The sequence below is a fragment of the Bubalus kerabau genome, chromosome 7 (genome assembly GCF_029407905.1).
Source record: "Bubalus kerabau isolate K-KA32 ecotype Philippines breed swamp buffalo chromosome 7, PCC_UOA_SB_1v2, whole genome shotgun sequence".
Lineage (NCBI taxonomy): Eukaryota > Metazoa > Chordata > Mammalia > Artiodactyla > Bovidae > Bubalus > Bubalus kerabau.
In genome coordinates, this window is record NC_073630.1 from 84,087,164 (window position 1) to 84,100,852 (window position 13,689).

Below are 13,689 nucleotides of genomic sequence, written 5' to 3' on the forward strand. Positions count from 1 at the left end.
ATTTTATATTATTTCATCAACCATGTGTTAAAAAGACCCATAGAGGCAAAAAGAAACAAGACAATGATTCTTCTTTTCAAAACTCTAACTGGATGAGAATTTGCCTTGAACACTTGAATTTCAAAAAATGTGAAACCTCAAGAAATGGTGATTTATAAAAATATTCTGGATACCCATGTTTTCAACATAGACATCTCAGAAAAAGGTGGAATAATTAAGATAGCAATGAAAACAACAAAACATCTTAGAGAAATCATTTGCCCTTAAGTGACTATGATATCTAAGAAATGATAGCCTGGATATTAGCAAAGTACCAGAAAAATACAATGCAGGTCAGGATTGTGTAGGAAAATTTAAATATTTAAATTTCTTAAAAGATATCTCTGTAGATTTATTATCATGAACCTGAACTGAATATTCCTCAGACATTTCCAATCTACCCAGAGCTTTTATTTAACAAGTTCAAATGTAAGGTCAAGTGATGTGATGTCAATCCCAATGATTCTTAGCAGGACTCACTTTTGTGTATTTTTAGCATAAAATTTTTAAATTTTATGACCAGAAAATAAGGTTTGAAATTTTGAAACACTTGAGGCTTATTAAATGGAAAGAATACTTCTCCTTATAATTCATTAATTCTGTTTCTCCTTATCTCTCTTATTCTGCTTTTGAACAGGAAAAAAGGGAAAGAGAACTGAGCCGTATCCCTGAGAGTATATTAGCAGGCAGTAGACTGAGGGATATAGCAATAAAAGCTTTTGAGACAGATGTTAGTTAAGATCCTGCCTTCAATACACAATGACAGTGAATGTATGAAATTTATTTTTGTGAGACTAAAATTCCTCTACCATAAACGTGAATCACTAGCTTTTGAGGAGGCTCAAATAAAACAATATGTTTAAAGTATTTATTATAATACCTGTCATTTGGTAAGCGATAAATAAATATTGCCTATTGATGACAGAAAAGGGATTCTAAATTAAATAAATAGATGAGTGAAATTATTTCTTACCACGTTCTAGCTGCAGGCCTACTCGAGAAGGATACCACTGTGGACCTATTCAATGAAAAATGACATTTAATTGTAAGCACAGGTGTAAACATATTTTAAAAGCAATATTTTCCATTAGAAGATAGATTAGATCTCAGAAGATGATTAAAAATGATTATCCAGTATTAGAAATGGAGATAGTAGTTATCCTTTATAGGATAAGCACTATGGATAATTCTGGAAGAAAGCATGATGGGCGGGTGCTTTAGGGATGGTGATTTTCTGCTTTTTGGTCTAGGAACTTGTTACACAGATGAATTCAATTTGTGGACATGTAATAAAATAAGTGACCTATGTATGGTGGTGATTTAGTTGCTAATTTTTGTCCAATTTTGTGACCCCATGGACGGTAGCCTGCCAGGCTCCTCTGTCCATGGAGTTTCCCAGGCAAGCATACTGGAGTGGGTTTCCATATCCTTATCCATGGTATCTTCCTGACCCAGGAAGTGAACTCAGGTCTCCTGCATCGCAGGTAGATTCTTTACTGACTGAGCTATAAGGGAAGTTGACCTGTGTATAGCTTGTGCAACTTGAAAATTATTCTTAAAAAAAAAAAAAAGTCTTAGATAGCTTCATTTAAAACTGGAGAACTGTGACCTCATTCAAAATTTATTTAAAATTAACATGTGGAACTGAGTTATTTTCTCTATCAGGAATAAGCCACTCTATCACAATAGTATGTACTATTGACTTTTAGTATTATGAGCAAATTAATTATAGCAGAAATATAACTTTACTGTCTTCTACATAAAATACTACTAGTAATAAGTAGAATACTAAAATTTCTGTATGATTAGGAAAATCAAAATACCTTTATTATATGCTAAATCTGAAACTTTAGAAAATGAAGATCATGGCATCCAGTCCCATCACTTCATGGGAAATAGATGTGGAAACAGTGGAAACAGTGTTAGACTTTATTTTTTTGGGCTGCAAAATCACTGCAGATGGTGACTGCAGCCATGAAATTAAAAGACACTTACTCCTTTGGAAGGAAAGTTATGACCAACCTAGATAGCATATTCAAAAGCAGAGACATTACTTTGCCAACAAAGATCCATCTAGTCAAGGCTATGGTTTTTCCAGTGGTCATATATGGATGTGAGAGTTGGACTGTGAAGAAGGTTGAGCGCCGAAGAATTGATGCTTTTGAACTGTGGTGTTGGAGAAGACTCTTGAGAGTCCCTTGGACTTCAAGGAGATCCAACCAGTCCATTTTTAAGGAGATCAGCCCTGGGATTTCTTTGGAAGGAATGATGCTAAAGCTGAAACTCCAGTACTTTGGCCACCTCATGCGAAGAGTTGACTCATTGGAAAAGACTCTGATGCTGGGAGGGATTGGGGGCAGAAGGAGAAGGGGACTACAGAGGATGAGATGGCTGGAGGGCATCTCTGACTCGATGGACGTGAGTCTGAGTGAACTCCGGGAGTTGGTGATGGACAGGGAGGCCTGGTGTGCTGCCATTCATGGGGTCTCAAAGAGTCGGACACGACTGAGCGACTGAACTGAACTGAACACGCATCCATAATAAAAAAGTTGATTCACAATTATCAGAATATTTTTATTTTTTCTTAAAATGAAATCTTTATTATTACTTTAAAGGCTGTATTGAAAATTTAATTCTTAACTTTGAGGTACAATTTTAAGCAAATTCAATTCATATATAATAATTTAAGAGTACTGTCAAAAGAATATTACACAATTGTTATTTCATTTTCAAAACATTACTTTCTAAATTGTCAGTAAGAGTAATGATAATGTAATACAGCTTAAATGCAGTCAATTCTTTCTAAATTTACTGCCAAAATTCCTGCAACTTACACATGCAAGTTCTCATGAATAAATAACTCATAAGTTAAAACTTGTAATCAGAAGTTAAACTTTATTAAGATTACATCTAAACAAAATTTAATAATAGTGTGGCAAATGAGGAATACACAAACATTTAACTCTGACATTTGATTTTTTTTAATTAGAAAACATTCAGGTAAAGACACTTTTTTTTATTTACTACTAATTGTTTTATTTATATAGCCATTTGTTGTTCTGAAATGCGTGCTAAAATTATTTGTTGAAAAGAATTTTTAAATAGCTATATTTATTAATCATACTGAAAATATGCTGCCAAAGAAGTATGATGGAAACAAATGCAAAGAGGTATCTACAGTTTAAAATGACTTTGCAATTATGATATAGAAGAAAATATAAAACTTATGAAAATCCATTTATATTTGACAAATAATCATTGACCACCTCTGATTATACATGTTGTCAAGTTCAGTCCATTTTAGTAATATTGGTGTAAGACACTATTTTCAATAGCACTTTATGAGGTTTTTGGGCTTCTTTGGTGGCTCAGATGGTAAAGAATCTGCCTGCAATGTAGGAGACCCAGGTTTGATCCATGGGTTGGGAAGATCCCTTGGAGAAGGAAATGGCTACCCATTCTAATATTCTTGCCTGGAAAATTCAAAGCATAGAGGAGCCTGGCAGGCTACAGTCCATGGGATTGCAAAGAGTCAGACATGACTGGCTGAATTTCACTTCACTTTTTTCACATTTATAGCATCTTTTTAATAGTGGGAAATATCAGTGCAAAATTAATTCAATCCTTCTAGGCAAAGAGATCTACCTGTGACCTAGATGAGTCAATTCTGGCTGTATCCACAATGATCAATCAGATAATTTAGAAGCTGTTAATGCCTTCAAGGAAAACTACTTCCTTTCAACGCTCTCAATAAGAATAAACTATAAGTCTCAGTTCAGTTCAGTTGCTCAGTTGTGTCCGACTCTGTGACCCCATGAATCACAGCATGCCAGGCCTCCCTGTCCATCACCAACTCCTGGAGTCCACCCAATCCCATGTCCATCGAGTCGGTGATGTCATCCAACCATCTCATCCTCTGTCACCCCCTTCTCCTCCTGCCCTCAATCTTTCCTAGCATCAGTCTTTTCAAATGAGTCAGCTCTTCACAGAAAAATAAAGTCAGCCATTGTTTCTACTGTTTCCATCTATTTGCCATGAAGTGGTGGGACCAGATGCCATAATCTTAGTTTTCTGAATGTTAAGCTTTAAGCTATAACTATAAATCTACTTATGAAATAAACATGGCATTTAAAGGTTGTAATCTTTGAACACTGTGTCCCAGAGAAAGAGAGTTACTAACTGCTATATAAACCTTTAGATTAGTTTCAATTATGTTTTCAAAGAGCAAAACATACATTTTCTGATATTCTCTATGCTTGTTGAGCTTAGATGGAATAGGCTGGAAAAACATCAGGAAAAATAGTTTATAAAGGATAAGGATATACATTGCATAATGAATTTTAGCATGTGTGAATAGTCCTGAAAATTATAATACTGAATACATTGAACTCGGACAGCTGGCTCACAGCTGAATTATGGCTATGTAGTAGCTCTAATGCATCTACTATACCTATTATATTCTACCATGACTTTGAGTTCTATCCTTGATGATTGGAAGAGTTCATAAACTATGAAATAACATCCCAAATAAGTAGTGTCTGCATACGATTCAAATATATTTATTTTACTAAAATAGGTTTTTCTGAATTGCTGGTTGTGACCATAATACGTTTAAAGATAGAATTAGTATTATTATCAGCAGTATATAAAGGGCTAGAATAGAGTAGAATAAAGTAGAAATGGATTGTCATGGCACTGGATGCAACATATTAGGATAAATTCTAGATAGACAAGTTTAGTATTGTTTCTTCAATGTTTTGTTTCAATAGCTTAAATTGTATAGATACATTTTTGTTTTTAGCTTAAATTATATAGATACATTTTTGTTTTTATTTGACTACTGTACATTCTTTATTATGAATCATAGTAAAAAAAGTTGGTGACTAAAATGACAACTATGTGTGTGTGTGTATATATATATATGTGTGTGTGTGTATATATAAAACTGCATTTTATTGCAAAATAAATAAATTTTTTTTCTAAAGCTCTCTATTATAGAGGTTTTGCACAAAAATTCACATTAATGGTTGAATTAAATCCTATAATATAAAACAGATTTAAAAGGTTTGAGTATTTTTTTCCTTCAAGAAGATTTGTTCTTAAATTTTAAAATATTAAGGAACAGGGTAATGATACAAATTATACCGGATTTAAGTCATCTAAAATATTCAAGAAGTTTTACAAAGGAGATGAGAGCCTTGAAGATGAGCACAGCGGCCAGCCATTGGAAGTTGACAATGACCATTTGAGAGCAATCATCAAAGCTGATCCTTTTACAACTACATGATAAGTTGCCTAAGAGCTCAATGTCAACCACTCTACAGTCGTTCAGCATTTGAACAGGTGAAACAGCCCAATAAGTGGGTTCCTCGTGAACTGACTGAAAATCAAAGCAATCATCATTTTGAAGTGTCATCTTCTCTTACTCTAAGCAACAACAATGAAAAATTTCTTGATTGTTTTGTGACATGCAACAAAAAGTGGATATCACAACTGGCAATGACCAGCTCACTGGTTAGACCAGGAAGAAGCTCCAAAATACTTCCAAAGCCAAACTTGCACCCAAAAAATAAAAGATCATAATCACTCTTTGGTGGTCTGCTGCTGGTCTGATCCACTACAGCTTTCTGAATCTTGGCAAAACCATTATATCTGAGAAGTAGGCTCAGCAAATCGATGAGATGCACAGAAAACTGCAACCCATGCAGCCAGCACTGGTCAACAGAAAGGCCCCAATTCTTCCCCATTACAATGCCCAACCTCATGTCACAAAACCAATACTTCAAAAGTTGAACAAATTGGGCTACAGAGTTTTGCCCCATCTGCCAAATTCACCTGACCTTTCACCAACCACTTCTTCAAGTATCTCGACAATTTTTTGCAGAGAAAACATTTCCACCACCAGCAGGAGGCAGAAAATGCTTCCCAAGAGTTCACTGAACACTAAAGCATGGATTTTTATGCTACAGGAATAAATAAACATTTCTGTTGGCAAAAATGTGTTGATTTTAATGGTTCCTATTAATACTTTGATTAATATAGGTGTGTTTGAGCCTAGTTATAATGATTTAAAATTCGCAGTCCAAAAGCACAGTTACATTCACATCAATCTAATATGATTAAAATTCTCCTTCTAGAATGTTGATCATCAGTATAAATTTTAACTTAAATACTTAAGTTCATGTCTCCAGATATTCAATTTTAGAAATAATAAAAGTCAGCAATAGAATTTTTTTTTTTAAATAATGAAAGTCAGAAATCTTTATTGACTCACTGATGGCATGTGTTCTGTATTTGTGTTTATGAGAAGCAGGAAGTGTTAGGCACTCAGTCATGTCCAACTCTTTGCAATCCCAGGGACTGAAAACTTAGAGTCAGTTAGTATTAACAGTTAGATCGTACAGACTAAAGCTTGCATAGGTTAAATTATTTAATACAGTATAATTTATAAGGTATTAAAATTATTTTTCATCGATCTTAATTACAGATGGAATTGAATACTAACTGAAACCTATATTCATAGTAATACTGAAAGAGGAAAAATTTAGAAGAAAAAATACTGAAGGAATTTTTCAAAAATAATAGTATCCTTCATGACCTAAAACATACCAAGTCTCATACTTAAGACTTGGTAAACCTGCCACCTAACCTCTACCCTTTGTATTTGATCACTAATCCTACTAGGAAGAAGAGGGCTTCCCAGGTGACACTAGTGGTAAAGATTCTGCCGGCCAATGCAAGAGACGCAAGAGACATGAGTTTGATCCCTGGGTCAGGAAGATCTCCAGGAATGGGGAAAGGCAACCTGCTCCAATATTTTAGCCTGGAAAATTCCATGAAAAAAGGAGCTTGGCAGGCTACTGATCATGGAACTGCAAAGAGTTAGACATGATTGAATGACTGAGCACACACATTAGGAGGGATAAATTTCGAGAACAGTTAAGGATTAATTAAAGAAACCACTTCATTAATGTGGTGGAATATTCCTGGTGGACCATGCAGAACATTTGGGGAAAGAAAACAGTGATCAATTTTTGTTGTCTACATCTTGGGTGCTTTGTGACTGCTGTGATGAGATAGGATGAAGAGTAAAGAAATAAAATTCTGTTCTTAAAAGTATGTTATGCAGGGCTGGCATCAGTGACATTAATAACCTCAGATATGCATATGACACTACCCTTAGGTCAGAAAGTAAAGAGAAACTAAAGAGCTTCTTGATGAAGATGAAAAAGGAGAGTGAAAAAGCTGGCTTAAAAACTCAACATTCAAAAAATGAAGATCATGGCAAGTGGTCCCATCACTTCATGGCAAGTAGATGGGAAACAATGGCAACTATGACAGACATTATTTTCTTGGGCTCCAAAATCACTGCAGATGGTGACTTCAGCCATGAAATTAAAAGATGCTTGCTCCTTGGAAGAAAAGCTATGGCCAACCTAGACAGCATACTAAAAAGCAGAAACATTACTTTGCCAACAGAGGTCCGTCTAGTCAAGGCTATGGTTTTTCCAATAGTTATGTATGGATGTGAGAGTTGGATGATAAGGAAGATTGAGCTCCAAAGTATTTATGCTTTTGAACTGTGGTGTTGGAGAAGGCTCTTGAGAGTCCCTTGGACTGCAAGGAGATCAAACCAGTCAATCCTAAAAGAAATCAATCCTGAATATTCATTGGAAGGACTGATGCTGAAGCTCCAATACTTTGGCCACCTGATGCAAAGAGCTGACTTATTAGAAAAGATCCTGATGTGAGGAAAGATTAAAAGCAGGAGAAGAAAATGACAGAGGAAGAGATGGTTAGGTGGTATCACTGACTCAGTTTACATGAGTTTGAGCAAGCTCTGGGAGATTGTGAAGGACAGGGAACCCTGGCATGCTGCAGTCCATGGGGTCACAAAAAGTCAGACATGGCTGAATGACTGAAGAACAACAATGCAGGGCTGGCTCTGTTGAAAAGTTTGGTGGAAGTAAGAAAATGTTGTATATGGTAAAGCCAATACAATATTGTAAAGTTAAAAAATAAAATAAAATTTAAAAAAAGAAAATGTTGTACAAGTTCCTATGTGGCTCAGTTCAGTTCCTAAAATTCCAGAACTTCATGTCAGAGAAAAAAAGTGAATTTGTATGGATTGTTCACTGTGATGTGCCACTAGATACAGGTGTTTCAGTCAATCTGGGAGATGATAAATACTGAGCGGAAGAAGCAAAGAAAGACTCTATTTTCTAGATAATTAATATATACAGACTATTAGGAGATATATTTGAAATGCTCAGAAAAATAAATATGCTACGTCAACAACCTTTAGTTAGTAAAGACTCAAAAAATGTAACATGATAGATTTAAAGTTTACTAATTATTATTTTCAATAATCCATTTGTAGAAAGCAAACTATATGATTAATGTGTTCATATGTAATATAAATGTGCTGATATTATAAATGTTCATTTTTTCAAATAAAATAATTATATATATAAAACAATATAGATTCATTTTAAAGTTAAAAAAGAAAAAATGGATTAAAATAGTTGCATCAATGTGTGAATAACATAACCTTAATACAAAAGAAACATTTATGTTTCAGAATTCTATTTGTAATGATAAAGTCTGGCAAAGTGTGAATATGTACTAAAGTTATTATATTGCAAAATCTTTTAATTATATTCCTTGTGTGAAAATTAATAAAGGAAGGATATCACCAATAGTTGATTAAGATGTTTGAGATTTTGGTGATAAATTGTTGAGCATAGAATACTATATTTCACATTCAGTGGACTTTTTTCTTACCACAGAAAATGACATTAGTAAAACAAATGCTGAAATAAACATAATTAGAAGGCCATTAAGATCCTATAGGAAAGAAACATTAAAAAAAATCTTTAACTCATGAAACAAACTTGATTTAATCTAAAATGACTTCCTGAAATGAACTAAAATAACTGCAATTGTAATTGAAAAACAATTGTCAATCCAATAGTTATTAGGTGCATTTCAAATGACATCCCATTTCAGGATAATCTTGTAAGGCAAGTAAATAAAATGAGTGTATTGTGAAATAAATTAAAGAAACTACAAGCACAAAGTAAAATAAGGAACTTAATTTTCCAAAAAAGATATGGTAGTAGTCTGCTATGCTTAAGTTCTATGAAACCATATCTGAGCTTTGAGTATATATTTACATGCAACACTTTGATGAAAACAGGCAAGAGGCAGTTCATAGAAAACATCAAGCATGGTGACTGTTCTTGAAATGTTGATTTTCATGTGATGATTCTGAAACATAGTATACATTTTATCTAAAAAAAAAGATTTAGGGGAAAATGAAAATAATTTTTAAATCCTGAAAAATTATTAAATAGAACACAAAGTATTAAAAACACCATTAGGGTTATTTGGAAGAAGGAATATTTGTACAAGGTCGAATTTCATTGAAAGTAGTTTAACCACTGTTTTCCTCTCATGCATGGGTGAGTGCTCAGTCATGTCTGACTCTTTACAACCCCATGGACTATAGCCTGTCAGACTCCTCTATACCTGTGGCAGATTCATGTTGATGTATGGCAAAACCAATACAATATTGTAAAGTAATTAACCTCCAATTAAAATAAATAAATTTATATTAAAAAGTATAGCATACTAGACGAATTGCCATTTCCTTCTCCAGGGGATCTTCCGCACTCATGGATGGAACCCATGTCTCTTCATCTCCTGCATTGGTAGGCAGGTTCTTTACCACTGAACCACCCAGGATGCTCTGGTTTCCTCTCACAAGCTAAGCTATGCTAAGTCACTTCAGTCGTGTCCGACTCTGTGCGACCCCATAGATGGCAGCCCACCGGGCTCCCCCGTCCCTGGGATTCTCCAGGCAAGAATACTGGAGTGGGTTGCCGTTTCCTTCTCCAGTGCATGAAAGTGAAAAGCGAAAGTGAAGTCGTTCAGTCATAGACATGTGTTAATGTGAATGTTTAGAAGATGATGTAGCATAAATACCTGTATTTTGTGAGAAGGCAGACTGAAAAACTTTTAACCAACATATCACTTCTCAAAAAAATATTAATTTAGTTCAGTTCAGTTCAGTCGCTCAGTCATGTCGGACTTTTTGCGACCCCATGAATTATTATTAAAAAATGAATACCTGAAACTTTGCATTAGCTTTTGTCAATTATCCTAATAGTATATATTTTTAATCTTTGTTAAAGGTAAATTAAATCAAGACAAATGATTGGGATAATAAGCATAAACTGCTACACATAGCAAGCATAATACTTATGCATAATAAACTGATAAATAATTTTTCAACATAGAAATATAATAAATAATTTTTCAATACTTTTACTTTATTCATGTGATACTGTAAATGTCTTTGAAATATATCTACTATTAATCATATGCGTGTCCATAAAGTTCTTACAGGCTGTTCCATAACATCTTACTGGAAACTTTTTGGCCAACCCAATATATGAACAATAAAAAAAGTAAGGACAAGTATGATTAAATTATAGGTCTAAATTTAATCAATTTAATGATTTTCTTTGATTTGATGTAATGGCTAATCTTGTCTAGCACCTAAGGATCTCAATTCCTAATTTACTAACTTTCTAATGTACTATTTTTTTTTTTTTCTGAGTGTTTTCAGTCAGTAAATATCATGATAAAGAGGAGGAGTAAAATCAAAACAGTAAATGCAGGAAAAGGAAAATGAATATATGTAGCCACTGTTATTCTTCAATTCCCTGATTGTTTTAAGTTTTACCTGGGAGTTTTATTTTATTTATTTATTATTTATTAACATATAGTTGATGAACAATATAATATGTTAAATATATACAATATAGTTATTCACAGTTTAAGGGTTGAGCTCCATTCTTAGTTATTATGAAATATTGGCTACATTCCCTATGTTTCAGAATATATCCTTGTAGTTTATTTTATACATAATAGTTTGTACCTCTTAATCCCCTGTCTTTATGTTGCCCCTCTCCCTTTCTGTCTCCCGCTTGGTAACCACTGGTTTGTTCTCCATATTTATGAGTCTGCTTTGCTGTTGTTGTTATATTCACTAGTTTGTTGTGTTTTTTTAGATCCACATATAAGTAATATCATAGAGCATTTTTCTTTCTGGCTTATTACACTTCTCATAATAACCTCCAAATGCATCCATGTTGCTACATGTGACAAAATTTCATTCTTTCTTATAACTGTTTCCATTTTATATCTCTATATCACATCTTTATCCATTCATTTGTTGATAGATATTTATGTTGCTTGCATATCTTGGCTATTGAAGTAAATGTAGCTTTGTAGAAATTATGTTACTTCTATAAAAATAACAAATTAAAATAGATAAGAAAGCTGATGGACTCTATTCATAATTAGTTTGTGACTCTCCATAGTCAATGATTGTATTTGTTTGGAAATTACATTTTCATTATCATGATTCACTGTATTCACATTGATAATAAATAAAGCCCCCAAGGTTTGTTTATGATATAGTCAATAATATGCTCAATCATCAGTGCTTTTTTAAAAACAAACATTGGAAATGTATCATACAATGTAATAAATTATCAAAGCCCAAGATTAATTTCAAAGAGCATTAGATGTATAAAGTGTCTCATTAACTTTATCACCTAAATTTATTTAAAAATGAGTAAAGATGTAAAATAAAGAATCAAAAACATGAGAAAATGTTGATGGTACTATAAACATTGTTTCATTTGACAAAATACCAAATAAAATGTATAGAAATCAAACAATTTTATGACAATAAAAATGTAATGGAATGATGGTATAGCCAGTTAGACTAAGCAGAAGAATTTGTCAATTAGAGAATGAACCAGAATGTCTCATCTCTTATGTCTCCTGCATTGGCAGGCAGGTTCTTTACCACTAGGGCCACCTGGGAAGCCCTCAAAAAAAAGGAAAGAAAATTGAATGATATTCTATGTATTAGGTATCCTTAAGCATAAACAAAGAATTCCATCAACTGTAATGGTAAACTGCATGTTCTACCCAAAACTTCCTTCAGAGGACAACTAGGAAAGTATAAAAAATATTTTATCAAAATCTCCATAGAGTTAATAAGAAAGTGTAGTATTAGGAAGCTAATATTTGGGAGGAAAGGAACTCCAGAAAGCTGAGCCCAGAAACCGAAGCCACATTCCCCTAGAGACATCTGCTTGTATTGGAAGAGACAGTTAAGCAAGACTTTCCATAGACCCACAAGCCTGAGCAAACAAAAAAGCAGACTTTATTTCCAGTTAAGAAGGAGAATCCTTAATAAAAGCCAAAAATTTCACTGGTATCACAAAATAAAGAAGTCAAAAAGAGACCAGTTCTCAGAAAAAATGAAGCTGAATTTTGAATCATCTTACCACTTGTTTGGATTCAAGTGATCTGTAATTTCTAAAGTCCAGCCCTAAAGATTGAGGAAGCAAAATAATTCTTCTCTGGAAAGATACAACTTTATCCAGAGTCTTTAATTACCTCTACATTGTTTGATATTGTTAGACTTCACGAAGGGCAATTAGACAGACAGCAGGGTTCTAAATGATAGCAATAAGAGATTTTGTCCAAATAGCTTCCAAATGAAGTGTTTTTAAAGAAAATATAAAGCAATAACATTATTATTTAGAATGATCTTATACTCGAGATCCTTTTTCTGTCTGTTAATAGATGAACATGCAAAGGATCAACTTTGGGAAAAAGAAATTGATTCCAGAATTGAAATGAGATAAGTTAAACAATACTAATCAAAAAAACTGAGACATAGTAGATGTCTTATAAAAAATAGCAGAGCATATATATAATAGGAATATCTAAAATAATTATAAATAATAATTTATATTTATATACAAAAACAAAATATTTAACAGCAAAAGTATGTAAAGTGGAAAGTATTCTTTGAATTAAAACACCCTGGATGCCTTATATAATTTAGGAAAGATGTAAAAATAATCATTAATCTCAGATTTTGATAAAAGACTTCTTAAAATTTTAATAGTATTATTAGTAAAGTTTTATACATCTGCAAAGCCAAGCTTTTTCTTAATAGAAGCCACCTATTTTCCTTGTTCTGGCATCCAAAGATGTACCCAACTTTCTCCTTTCCTGTCTTATAAAAGCCCTGTTCTAGTGGGAACTTCTCATGTGTATAAAGCAAAATTAAGGGACAGAAAATATTAACCAGGCCATGGAAAGTTATACAGGAAATGTGGTTGTATCACGGAATGTCCTGTGCACATTGAATTATCACTTTAGTTACACTGTGTTAGTAGTACCATTGTGTTCTTTCCAAAACAGTAGAAGATTAAAAGCCTGAACAGAAGGGCGTGCACATGAGTTCTGTTGCTTTTTTGATTAGAAATAAACACCAAGTATCATTAAAAAAATAAAAAATAAAAAAAAAACTCTTTCTTGATGTACTGAAATACTTTCTGGTGATTTAATATTGTTGAATCAGTTATCTGTGAGAAATGATTCCTTCATTACAGTAATTCACTCAAACTAAATGAACCATTTTATTTCCTGTATACCATTTCTGTGCAGTCTTATAAATGCCACCTACATAATTAAGTGATAAAGCTAAAATGAAATCAAGAAAACCAGTAAAAATATGTGTGATAGTGTTTATGTATCTGAAAAATAAGAGAA

At 33.1% G+C, this 13,689-nt stretch overlaps 1 protein-coding gene across 2 annotated transcripts in view; it reads right to left on the bottom strand.

Moving 5' to 3' along the window:
* The window catches only part of TECRL (trans-2,3-enoyl-CoA reductase like), a 145,723-nt gene that overhangs the window by 66,556 nt on the left and 65,478 nt on the right, over window positions 1-13,689 (bottom strand). For both annotated transcript variants that reach the window (XM_055588686.1, XM_055588687.1), the window contains exon 3: window positions 1,013-1,057. In XM_055588686.1, the coding sequence (XP_055444661.1) occupies window positions 1,013-1,057 (45 nt within the window). The remainder of the gene's footprint in view (window positions 1-1,012; window positions 1,058-13,689) is intronic.